General features: G+C 69.8%; 3 protein-coding genes across 10 annotated transcripts in view; 1 reads left to right on the forward strand and 2 right to left on the reverse strand.

Moving 5' to 3' along the window:
- Grin1 (glutamate ionotropic receptor NMDA type subunit 1) overlaps positions 1 to 6,726 on the forward strand; it is a 32,038-nt gene extending 25,312 nt beyond the window's left edge. For 2 of the 8 annotated variants that reach the window (XM_048352998.1, XM_048353012.1), the window contains 10 exons: positions 553 to 717; positions 792 to 910; positions 1,039 to 1,151; positions 1,225 to 1,373; positions 1,480 to 1,637; positions 1,798 to 1,959; positions 2,236 to 2,345; positions 2,431 to 2,576; positions 3,842 to 3,952; positions 5,941 to 6,726. In XM_048352998.1, the coding sequence (XP_048208955.1) occupies positions 553 to 717; positions 792 to 910; positions 1,039 to 1,151; positions 1,225 to 1,373; positions 1,480 to 1,637; positions 1,798 to 1,959; positions 2,236 to 2,345; positions 2,431 to 2,576; positions 3,842 to 3,952; positions 5,941 to 6,057 (1,350 nt within the window). In that variant the 3' untranslated portion in view covers positions 6,058 to 6,726. The remainder of the gene's footprint in view (positions 1 to 552; positions 718 to 791; positions 911 to 1,038; positions 1,152 to 1,224; positions 1,374 to 1,479; positions 1,638 to 1,797; positions 1,960 to 2,235; positions 2,346 to 2,430; positions 2,577 to 3,841; positions 3,953 to 5,940) is intronic. The other 6 variants (XM_048353016.1, XM_048353002.1, XM_048353048.1 and 3 more) reach the window with 6 other exon arrangements.
- Positions 6,727 to 7,214: 488 nt separating this feature from the next.
- Lrrc26 (leucine rich repeat containing 26) lies at positions 7,215 to 8,715 on the reverse strand. Its single transcript, XM_048349161.1, has 2 exons — positions 8,007 to 8,715; positions 7,215 to 7,915 (listed from the first exon to the last, which is right to left on the reverse strand). The coding sequence occupies exons 1-2, from the start codon at positions 8,713 to 8,715 to the stop codon at positions 7,215 to 7,217; spliced, it is 1,410 nt and encodes a 469-aa protein (XP_048205118.1).
- A 934-nt stretch (positions 8,716 to 9,649) lies between these two features.
- Tmem210 (transmembrane protein 210) lies at positions 9,650 to 10,806 on the reverse strand. The gene is made up of 4 exons (XM_048349173.1): positions 10,472 to 10,806; positions 10,199 to 10,334; positions 10,002 to 10,031; positions 9,650 to 9,845 (listed from the first exon to the last, which is right to left on the reverse strand). Exons 1-4 carry the CDS (start codon positions 10,647 to 10,649, stop codon positions 9,650 to 9,652), a joined length of 540 nt encoding a protein of 179 aa, XP_048205130.1. The 5' UTR covers positions 10,650 to 10,806.
- Between the last annotated feature and the right edge of the window lie 525 nt (positions 10,807 to 11,331).

The raw sequence follows: 11,331 nt of genomic DNA on the forward strand, positions 1-11,331 counted from the left end.
GCTTCTGGGTGGGGGGCACCGGAGGGAGGAGCTTCTGGGCGGGGCGGGGCACCGGAGGGAGGAGCTTCTGGGTGGGGGGCACCGGAGGGAGGAGCTGCGGGGTGGGGCGGGGCCCGGAGGGAGGAGCTTCTGGGTGGGGCGGGGCCCAGAGGGAGGAACTTCTGGGCGGGGCGGGGCCTATACTGGGAAGGACCGCCCCCAAGGTGGGGCCTGAGGGAGGGGCCTCAGGGGAGGGGGCTGAAGGCTGAGACTCGGGGAAGGAGCCTGGCGCTGGGCGGAGCCTTGGCCTGAGCGGAGCCTATGGGATGAGAGGCGCCCAGGGATGGGCAGAGTCGGTGGGGGCGGGGCCTTGAGTGGGCGTGTCCCGTGGAATGGGCGGGGCCGCGTGGTGGGCGGGACCTGCGGGTGGGTGGGGCGTTGGGCCGGGCAGAGCCTTCCAGCGGGACGGTCGGGGCAGATAGGCTTGCTTGGGCTACCCTAGGGGTGGAAGGAAGGTCCTATCGGGCCCTGTGCCGCCCTGCCCATAGCACCCGGGGCTCTCCTGTCATACAGGTGAACAACAGCAACAAGAAGGAGTGGAATGGCATGATGGGCGAGCTGCTCAGTGGGCAGGCAGACATGATCGTGGCGCCGCTGACCATCAACAACGAGCGCGCGCAGTACATCGAATTCTCCAAGCCCTTCAAGTACCAGGGCCTGACCATTCTGGTCAAAAAGGTGCGCTGAGGTCAGGTCGGCTGGGCTAGGGTCCTGGGGTGCCCAGGCTGCACTGACCGCCTCTCCACCTGCAGGAAATCCCCCGCAGCACCCTGGACTCGTTCATGCAGCCCTTTCAGAGCACACTGTGGCTCCTGGTGGGGCTGTCCGTGCACGTGGTGGCCGTAATGCTATACCTGCTGGATCGCTTCAGGTGAGTGCCTGCCTCGTGGGGGCCAGACACCTCTGTCTATTGGGGGGGGCAGAGCTGGCCCGGGGGGGGGGCAGAGCTGGCCCGGGGGGGGCGGGGCCGCCTCTCCCACCTGACTTTGCCCCCCGCAGCCCCTTTGGCCGATTCAAGGTGAATAGTGAGGAGGAAGAAGAGGATGCGCTGACCCTGTCTTCTGCCATGTGGTTCTCCTGGGGTGTCCTGCTCAACTCTGGCATTGGAGAAGGTGAGGCGACGTGCCGGGTCCGGCCCAGCTCGGGCCCTGCCCTCCAGAAGCTGATTGCAGTCCCTGCCCACAGGTGCACCCCGAAGCTTCTCTGCCCGCATCCTGGGCATGGTGTGGGCTGGCTTCGCCATGATCATCGTGGCCTCCTACACTGCCAACCTGGCAGCCTTCCTGGTGCTGGACAGGCCCGAGGAACGTATCACAGGCATCAACGACCCACGGGTACGGCCAGGCTGGGCTGGGGAGGGGCTCTCGAGGTGGAGGAGCAGGGGTCTACCTGAGGCCGAGTCCGAGGAGCAGCTGCAAGCTCGGCCCTCTGCCCCTGCAGCTCAGGAACCCCTCCGACAAGTTCATCTATGCGACCGTGAAGCAGAGCTCTGTGGACATCTACTTCAGGCGGCAGGTGGAGCTGAGCACCATGTACCGGCACATGGAGAAGCACAACTACGAGAGCGCAGCAGAGGCCATCCAGGCTGTGCGGGACAAGTGAGCGGGCGCACGGCAGAGCTGCTCCTGCGGCTGGGCGGGGCGGTGGAGGGGAGGCAGAGGGGCCTCCACTCGCACACACAGGACAAAGGGACCCCGGGGTGCGGGCGGTCAGGGAGCCCGTTCGTGCCAGGCGCCATGACCCCATCTCTGCTGACAGCAAGCTTCATGCTTTCATCTGGGACTCAGCTGTGCTGGAATTCGAGGCTTCCCAGAAGTGTGACCTGGTGACCACAGGAGAGCTATTCTTCCGCTCCGGCTTTGGCATTGGCATGCGCAAGGACAGCCCCTGGAAACAAAATGTCTCCCTGTCCATACTCAAGTGAGTCGGCCCATGGGCCTGGGGCCCCCTCTCCCCCTCCACCCTTCTCGGTAGCCTCTCCACCGGAGGCGGGTGCTCTCCCCAGTGCCCAACTGCAGCCAGACGGCAGGCGGCCGGCACACTGACTCTGCCCTGTGGGGGCCTCTGTGGGGGCTCTGCCCCGCCTCTCCCATGCTCCACAGGACCCGCCCAGTCCTGGCATCACTCCGCGTGGAGGGGCACTCTCCTGAGCTCCTACCAGCCGCAAACCTGCCCCCGGCTCACGCCACACCCTAGGTCCCACGAGAACGGCTTCATGGAAGATCTGGACAAGACATGGGTTCGGTACCAGGAGTGCGACTCCCGCAGCAACGCCCCTGCAACCCTCACCTTTGAGAACATGGCAGGTAGGCCTTCCCTTCCTCCGTCCCCTCCCCTCCACTGATGGGCTAACCTGCGGATGGCCACTGAGACCACAAGTCCCACACCCAGGGGTCTTCATGTTGGTGGCCGGTGGCATCGTGGCTGGGATCTTCCTGATTTTCATTGAGATCGCCTACAAGAGACACAAGGACGCCCGCAGGAAGCAGATGCAGCTGGCCTTTGCAGCCGTGAACGTGTGGAGGAAGAACCTGCAGGTAGGGCAGGCCACCCTCTGAGGCCTGGCGCCCGGGGCCCGGCCTGGCCATGGCCCTCTCCGTGCCTGCGGGCTGCGGCTCTGGCTCTGGCTCCTGCGGGCAGGACTGGAGCCATGGCCAGGGCCGGTGGTGAGTGCTCCCGGGGCACAGGGGCAGCCCCGGTAGGAGGCTGCCTGCAGGCGGCCACCCACTGCTAATCTGGGCCGAAGGAGGCCACACACCCTTCTCCAAGCCTCTGCCTGGCCCCTCTGTCTCCGAGTCTGCCTGCCAGCACCCATTCCGTAGGAAAGCAAACAGGCAGGGTAAGGCAGGGGTCTACACGTGCGCAGCCCGTGGGGTCTGAGGTGCACTTGGCCCCCGGCGCCCACAGATCCCTGGGCGCTCTCGGGAACCCCCCTTCTGGGTCCTTCTGCTCTGTGACTCCCACTCGCACGGGGCTGGCCTGCCCCCCTCCCCCGGGGCCCAGGCCACGTCCACGGAGATTTCCTGCCATCGGGGGAGAGGCTGCACGCGGGGCGGCCACCGCCTACCGGGGATGGGGACGGGAGGGGCGGGGGGCCTGTGCCAGCCGGAAGGCTGGCGGCCTACCGTCACGGTCTGGTTTGTGCATCTCTTCTCTTTCTCTGGGGGCCTTCCTGGAGCCGTGTCCTGAGCTCGCACTGGCATTTCAGTGAGGACCGTGGGGGTCAGGGCTATCGGAGCCCTCATGCCTCTCATTCGCCCATTCTTGTTCTTGGCCCCACAGGTCCCCTGGGGACCTGGCCGCTGCCCTCTGGTGGGCACAGGGCGACCATGGCTATCAGATTCCAGGCCAGCGTCTCGGGAGCTGCCTCTGTCTGTTGCCCCAAATCCATCTCGACGCCTGCCTTGGCCTTTGGCCTCTTCCGAGTCTTGATGTGTGTCCCCCTCGGGTCAGCAGCCTGCAAATGGAAGGGCAGCTGGTGCAGCCTGGAGGGCAGGGCCTCCAGTCCTCAGGGCTCCTCAGGACATCTGTAAGCCAGGGCCACCCAGGAGCAGGGAGCCAGGAGGACCTCCCAGGAAGAGAGCCAGCGGGACCCCAGCCCAGCCCCAGCACCAGCAAGGTCAGGCCAGAGACCTGGGGCAGAAGGAGCCACGCTGTCGGTCCGTCTGTCCAGCACAGGGAGGCAGACAGGAGCGAGGGCCCAAGTGGCCAGCCAGGCCTGGCCGTGGCCCCCAAGGAGCAGACGAGGGCAGGTGTGGCCACCACCCTCAGCCATCTAATCACTTATACATATTCATTTTAGGATAGAAAGAGTGGTAGAGCAGAGGCTGACCCTAAAAAGAAAGCCACATTTAGGGCTATCACCTCCACCCTGGCCTCCAGCTTCAAGAGACGTAGGTCCTCCAAAGACACGGTAAGGGGGGCCCCCCAGTCCCGCGTCTTCAAACCTCCCCCGCCCCATGTCTACCTCCCCCTCCCTCCCCCTCCCCCCCCCGCACCCACCTCTGCCCCTGGCCGCCAGTGCCTCCACGGGCGCCAGCCCCCAGCCCCGCCGGCCCCCGCCGAGCGGCGCCGTCCCCCCGGGCTCTGCCGCCCTCCCCCCGGCCCCCTCTGGTCCTCGGCTTCCCTCGTGTGTCTCACGTCAGTCCGCCCGCCCCCTTCCCCCCATGCCATGACCTACACGCCATCCAGAAGCCGTCTCATGTTGTCGGTCAGTCAGTCAGCCTCACCACCTCTCCGGGCCACACCCGGACCCCGGGAGCCCAGGGACCCTGTCTCAGGTTGCCCCTGCCAGGAGGCCACCCCGCGCTCTGTGCCGCCTCCCCCAGAGGGGCCCGCCGCCCCGGCTCCTGCCCTGTGGGGGCGGCTCGAATGTCCCATCGTGTCCGTCTGTCTGGCCGCTGGCCCCGCCCCCCAGACACCTGTCTCACCTGTCTCACCAGAGCCATGCGTGTTGCATCTTCCATGTGGTCTCTGTGTGGGCCGGGGGCTGGGGGCCGGGCCTGGGTCCATCTGGGTGGATGGCTGGGGCCTAGCGCTGGACCTGGCCCCTGGCTGTGGGGCTGTCAGGTGGGGAGGGGGGCGGGGCCAGACGGGCAGCTTCCGTCCCGGTGGAGCAGGGCACTGTCAGAGGTGTGGTGGCCACTCCAGAAGAGGTGAGGACAGCTCCCGTGGCCCTCCAGGCCCTGGCCCGAGTGCCGAGGATAACACTGAGGCTCCCAGAGGGAGGCCCAGAAAGGAGATGCTCAGGGGGAGGCCCAGAAAGGAGAGGCCAAGACCAGCCTCGACTCTTGCTCCTAGACACCCCACACAACCACCGTCAGTTCCAGGCCTCCAGTCTTTTGAGCCAGAGCCCCGTCTCCTGCCCGAGGCACCCCGAAATGCACACTCGGACTCAAGACCCACAGAAGGGACAGGCTTTGCTAGAGGGACTCTGGCTCTGCACACAGCCCTGACAGACAACACAGACCTCAGCCCAGCAGCTCTCTCCAGCCTGCAAGAGGCCCCTCCCACCAGCGGGGCACCCCCAACGGGCTTGCGTCCAAGGAATAGACTGGGATGTACCTAGGAAGGGGTCGGCACAGGGCAACCCCAGTTCTAGGGTGGATCCACCAGAGGCTGCTTCACGGCCCAGGGAAGTCTGGCACAAACGGTGAGGAGAGGGATCGTGGAGTGGAGCAAGGAGGCTCCAGGAGCTGGGGCGAGCCCCACCCCCAGGACATCCAGGCCAGGAGAGTGGGTAGCCCGCCCCACAGCGCCTGGCCCAGGGCCCCACGAGGGGGTACGTACGAGAGAGCAGAAGAGAGAGAGCAGGGTCTGAGCCTGTGGGCCCGGCTCTCTGACATCAAAACAAAACAAAACAAAACAAAACCCAAAAAACTCTGCTGGCACTGGAAGCAGCAGCGTTTGGGAGGGCAGGTGGCCAATGGGGAAGAAACACAGAAGTTCGGCAGGCGACAGGCCGTGCTTAGGGGGTGGCACCCCGCTCTGGGGCCCGGCCTGGAGCTGGCCCAGGTGCAGCTCAGGGGCCTGAGCGGCGGTGCCCTCGGGGGCACCCGTGCCCGGCGGAAGCTCTCCCAGCCTCCTGGGGCACCGAGGACTTGCTTCCGGGGCCAGCCCTGGCGCTAGGTGGCATCTAGGGCTGGTCCCACCCTGCAGGGTTGAGTGGGGGCTATGCCCACTGAGGGGGGGGAGGGTAGCCCGGCTCCCTCCCCAGTCTTTGGGGCTGGGAGTGTTCAGAGGGAGGGCTGGGGGAGGGGTGGGGCGGGGTCAGTCCAGCTGCTGAGATCCTCTGCCCCGGTCCCGTGGCCGGCCTGGGCCAGGGCAGCACTGGGCACTCAGGGCTGGGGTCCCTGCGACCGGCGGGGCCAGCGGGTATTGATTGTTGGTTCTTATTTATAGAGCACCGGGGGTGGACGCGGCGCTTTGCAAAACCAAAAAGACACAGTGCTGCCGCGACGCGCTATTGAGAGGGAGGAGGGCCAGCTGCAGCTGTGTTCCCGTCATAGGGAGAGCTGAGACGCCCCGCCCGCCCTCCTCTGCCCCTCCCCCGCAGACAGACAGACAGACGCGGGACAGCGGCCCGGCCCACGCAGAACCCCGGAGCTCCACGGGGTCGGGGGAGGAGCACCCCCAGCCTCCCCCAGGCCGCGCCCGCCCGCCCGCCGGTCGGCCGGCTGGCCGGCCCACGCTGTCCGGGCCCCCCCACCTACCCCCGGCGTCGGGCTAACGGGCCGCCTTGTCTGTGTATTTCTATTTTGCAGCAGTACCATCCCACTGATATCTCGGGCCCGCTCAACCTCTCAGATCCCTCGGTCAGCACCGTGGTGTGAGGCCCCCGGAGGCGCCCACCTGCCCAGTTAGCCCGGCCAAGGACACTGATGCGTCCTGCTGCTCGGGAAGGCCTGAGGGAAGCCCGCCCGCCCCAGAGACTGCCCACCCCGCGCCTCCCCTCCGTCTGCCCTCCCCGCTGCCCGGTGGGCAGCCCCGGCTGGACCAAGGCGCAAAGCGGAGGCCGGGCCAGAGCGGAGCCGGCTGGGCAGGGCCGCAGGGCAACTCCGGGAGAGGCAGGGCCCTGGGGGGGGGGGCGCTCTGAGCAGGGGGGCCAGGGGCCTGAGTGGCCCAGGAGGAGGGGGCTCGGCGCCCCGTCCTCCCCGCAGCCAGCGCCCCGTGCCTGCCGGCGGGGCCGCGGCCACCCCGCCTCCAGCGCCTGCTCGCGCCGCACCCCTCCTCGAACCCTTCTCCCCACCTCCCCTCTTCCGCCGGGCTGGCCCTGCCCTCCCGCCCCCCCCCCCCCACCGCAGACGTCCCGGACTCCCCGGCGGCCAGGGGCGCCCCCGGGCCGAGCCGGCTCGGCCTGCAGCCCGCACGCTGTAGGCTCCGTCAGACTGGAGACGGCCTCGCGCCCCGCCCCGCCCGCCCGCCTCCCGGGCCCCCTCCCGGCCTCGGGCGTCACCGCCGCGCCCCGCGCAGCCCCCGGCGCCGCCCCCCGCCCGCCCCGGGCGCCCTCCGTGTTCAGTGGTGATGCCTAAAGGAATGTCACGAAAATTTCCATTCTGGGTCGCTTGTTGACGCCTGGAGGGGGGGGCGTGAAGGGAGGACGGGGGAGGAGGGGGCTTCTGCGGGTACGGGGGGGGGGGGGGCCAGGGGACGCTCGCCGGGGCCCCGCGTCCGGCTCAGGCTTGGGGGCCTGCGGCGGCGAGGTCCGCCGGGCCGTCGGGGCCGTCGGGGTCGGGGTCGGGCGGCCTCCGGGGGGCGCTGCGGGCGGCGGCCGGGCCGTCGGGGCCGTCGGGGCCGGGGTCGGGCGGCCTCCGGGGGGCGCTGCGGGCGGCGGCCGGGCCGTCGGGGCCGTCGGGGCCGGGGTCGGGCGGCCTCCGGGGGGCGCTGCGGGCGGCGGGCGGGCCGTCGGGGCCGTCGGGGCCGGGGTCGGGCGGCCTCCGGGGGGCGCTGCGGGCGGCGGGCGGGCCGTCGGGGCCGTCGGGGTCGGGGTCGGGCGGCCTCCGGGGGGCGCTGCGGGCGGCGGGCGGGCCGTCGGGGCCGTCGGGGCCGTCGGGGCCGGGGTCGGGCGGCCTCCGGGGGGCGCTGCGGGCGGCGGGCGGGCCGTCGGGGCCGTCGGGGCCGGGGTCGGGCGGCCTCCGGGGGGCGCTGCGGGCGGCGCGGCGGCGGCGGCGGCGCGCACGGCAGGCGGTGAGCGCGGAGCCCAGCGCCAGGCAGGTGGCCAGGCTGGCGAGGAAGGAGGCCGGGCCGAGCGCGTAGACCACCGCCAGGTCCCACGCGGCCAGCGGGCGCGCGCAGTGCCGGAACGCGGCGTCGGGAAAGGCGGCCAGGGGGCGGAGGGCCCGGTGCCCGGGCGCCGCGCAGAGCAGGGTCTCGGCCTCTGCGGGACAAGGCTGGGTGTCAGGCGGCGGGGCGGCGGCGGCGGCGCGGCCCGGCCCGCCCCGCCCCGCCCCGCGGCCCCGGCCGCTCACCTGCCGCGGGGCGCGGGTGTCCGCGCAGCCAGGCGCAGAGCGGGCGCAGCGCGCAGCCGCAGGCCCAGGGGTTGCCGCGCAGCCGCAGGGCGCGGAGCGCGGGCAGCCCGGCCAGCAGCCCGGGCGCGAGCGCCGCCAGCGCGTTGTCCCGCAGGCTGAGGTCGCGCAGCAGCGGCAGCGGGCCCAGCGCCGCGGGCTCCAGCCGCGCCAGCCGGTTGTCCGCCAGGGAGAGGGCGCGCAGCGCGCGCAGCGGCGCGAAGGTGCCCGGCGCCAGCGCTTCCAGCCGGTTGGCGCTCAGGTCCAGCCGCTGCAGCGCGCCCAGGCCCCAGAAGGCGCGCGCGTGCACGGCGCGGAGCCCGTTCCCGCGCAGGTCCAGGCGCCGGAGCGCGCGCGCGCCCGCGAAGGCGCCCGGCGGCAGCGCGCGCACGTCGTTGCGGTCCAGCAGCAGCTCCAGCAGGCGCCCGCCCAGGTCGCCCGGCACCGCGGGCAGCGCCCGGCCCGAGCAGTTAGCCCGCCCGGCCGGCGCGCACGCGCAGGCCTCGGGGCAGCCGGGGGCTCCCGGGGACGCCGAGGGCGCGGCCCCGACGGGCGCCGGCGCCGAGACTGACCTGGCCGGCGGCGGTGGCCGCAGCAGCAGCAGCAGCAGCAGCAGCAGCGACGGCAGCGACGGCAGCGGCCTGGGCCGCGAGCAGCAGCCGGGGCTTCTCATGGGGCCGCTCCGGGGCCCGAGGCGGCGGCCCTGCGCCCTGGAGCCCTGGTGACCCGGAGCGCGTCCTTGCAGCTGCTGCACGGGCGTCCACCGTCCGGCCCAGCGCCGGGAGTGCCTGCCCCACAGCTGGGCCCGAGCCCGGGGCGGGGGCCCGGCCCGCAGCCAACACCCACACCGCCGTCAGCCACCTGCCCCGCAGCGCCCGGCGCTGGGCCCGGCGCCCCGGGTGGCGCCGGCGGGGCCGCCGGACGCGACGCCCAGGCCTGAGCGGCAGGGTCAGGCCCCCCAAAGCCGCCGATTCCACCATCCACGAAACCCAGCTAGGAGTGTGCAGCCCCGCTCGCGCCTGTGCCGCTCGGGCTGGGCCAGGGGACCCCGGGCGGAGGGGACGCCAGGGCCCCCGGTCCTCGCGGGACGGTCGGCAGTCACCCCACGGTCCTTAGGAGGCCTGGCTCCGGTGACAGGCCTTGAGGTGGAGGGGGACTGCACACTAGCGGCGAGAAAGGCCGTGCAGAAGGCCAGGGGACCCGGCCCCGTCACGCGAACCTCCGGGGCTCTCTGCGGGAGAGGGGGGCAGCCCAGGGCCTCCCACCCACGGCAGCTCCCTGAGGAGCTGCGAGTTCAAGACCTTAGGTTGGGACACGAGGGGTGTTGAGAGGGCTCAGAGCCCTTGTCCACCTTGTACAACAGCAGGAAGCTGCAAGGAGGAGAGATGGGCTTGCCAGCTGGGCCATGGCCAGGAGGTAGAAATCCCCAGGGTGTGGTTCCTTGTCTGCCCCCCCCCCATTCCAACACACACACACACACACACACTCACACACACACACACACACACACACCGTGATGTAGCCCCTAGGGCCTCTGGAAACGTGGAAGGAAGACAGTACACAATCACTAAATACCATTTAATTTCCCTGCCCAACTACCCTCCGCTCTACTCTGGCGGTGGGTGTGGGGAAAGGGATGGGGGTGCTTCCTGTAGGGTAGCCTCCATGGGGATGGTCAGGAGGGCGCTCTCCTCGAGGGATGGCATCATAGAGACTTCCAGGTCGGGGTCCATGAGGTGGGACTCCACGTGCACGGAGCGTAGGTCCACTCGATCTTCCTGAACCCCAAAGTGCCCCACCACCCTGCATGATGAGGGCTACGTCAGCCCAGACTGGCGGGGCCTTTGCCACTCAGGGCACCCGTCCGCTCGGGACAGGGTGCTCGGTGCTGTGGTAAGCGCGGCCAGCAAGGGGCCCGGTAGGGGACAGCTCACCCCTGAAACCTCCCTTGGCACTCACCTCCTGTCCATGTGTCTGGGACATGTTTCACTGAGGGGACAAAGGTAGCTGTGAGTGATGGAACACTGTTGGAAGCCCCTCCCCACTCCACACCCAGGGAAACACGGCTGCCCCTGTGACATCCCGCCCACGGGGCCGAGGCCCCTCAAAGCCGACCTGGCCGCCTCCCACTGCTCCCAGCCCCGGGGCTCACGCACCCCTTAGCCTGGAAGACGCCGATCGCCACGACAATGAGGGCGCAGATGCAGCTGGCGCTCACGCCGGCCAGCACCACGATGAGGGCGATGAGGGCCTCCCGGCTGAGGCCCAGGCTGCACTCACAGTAGGTTCCAGCTGCAGAGACAGGGCCATGACGCCAGGCGCCAGTCACTTGCCTGTGGGGGCCCCCAGGTCCACCCCCACGCCGGCAGCTTCCAGGACAAAGACGGGCTGGCCCAGCCTGGGGAGGGGGCTGGGCGCAGAGGAGGCACCTGCAGCAGGGATGAGCAAAAGGGACAAACATATCAGGCCCAGGGAGCGGCCGGCCAGGCAGGAGTCAGGCTGGGGACAGGGGGCCATGTCCAGCCCCCAGCCCCACCGCCCACCTCTGGACAGAACTCGTGGGAACCTGCCGGAAGGCGCTGACCTCACAGTGGGGCTTTGAGGCATGGAGGGTGGGGGCAGGGCCCGAGTACCCAGCCAGGCTGAGCTTTGCTCCAGGCACCAGGACCCCAGGAGCGCGGGGTACGTGCCCCTGGGATGCGGCAGGTAGGGTTGAAAGGGATTTGGGAGTTAAGGCTAGAGATTTGAGGCAGACAATGGTGAGCCTGGGCCTTGAGAACACAGAGTGCCTCCTAGTGAAGAAGGTGGGGTCCGTGCCTGGCCCCTGGGCTCTCCCTGGCCCCGGCGTGGGGGACCGGGGGCCCCCGCCTCCCTGGCCCCGGCGTGCGGCTTTTTTTTTTTTTTTTTTGGACTTGTGTTCTCTCACAGTAAGGGCTTCACGGCTAGGAGTAGGCCTGGACCCCAGCCAACTGTGAGCTCCTCCTCCTCAGGGGTCAAGGAGGGCAGTGGAAGATTGGGGGGTGGGAGGGGGACTCAACTGCTTCAGGGAAAAACAGCCCCACACTGCCAGCAAAACCTAAGTCCAGAGGATGGCTGGCCCCAAGCGATCCCAAGGCACCCAGGAGAGTGGGAGAAAGCACTGGCCATATATCCCTGAGTAGGACTCAAGCCATGGTCTCAGAAAATCCCTTCCTTAATCTCAGGCTCCAGTCTACATGTGTTACTAAAGTTAGCATCCAGCCGAGTGCCAGTGACTCACGCCTAGCTACTTAGGAAGCTGAGATGCGAA

This window comes from Perognathus longimembris, chromosome 1 (assembly GCF_023159225.1).
Source record: "Perognathus longimembris pacificus isolate PPM17 chromosome 1, ASM2315922v1, whole genome shotgun sequence".
NCBI classification, from domain to species: domain Eukaryota; kingdom Metazoa; phylum Chordata; class Mammalia; order Rodentia; family Heteromyidae; genus Perognathus; species Perognathus longimembris.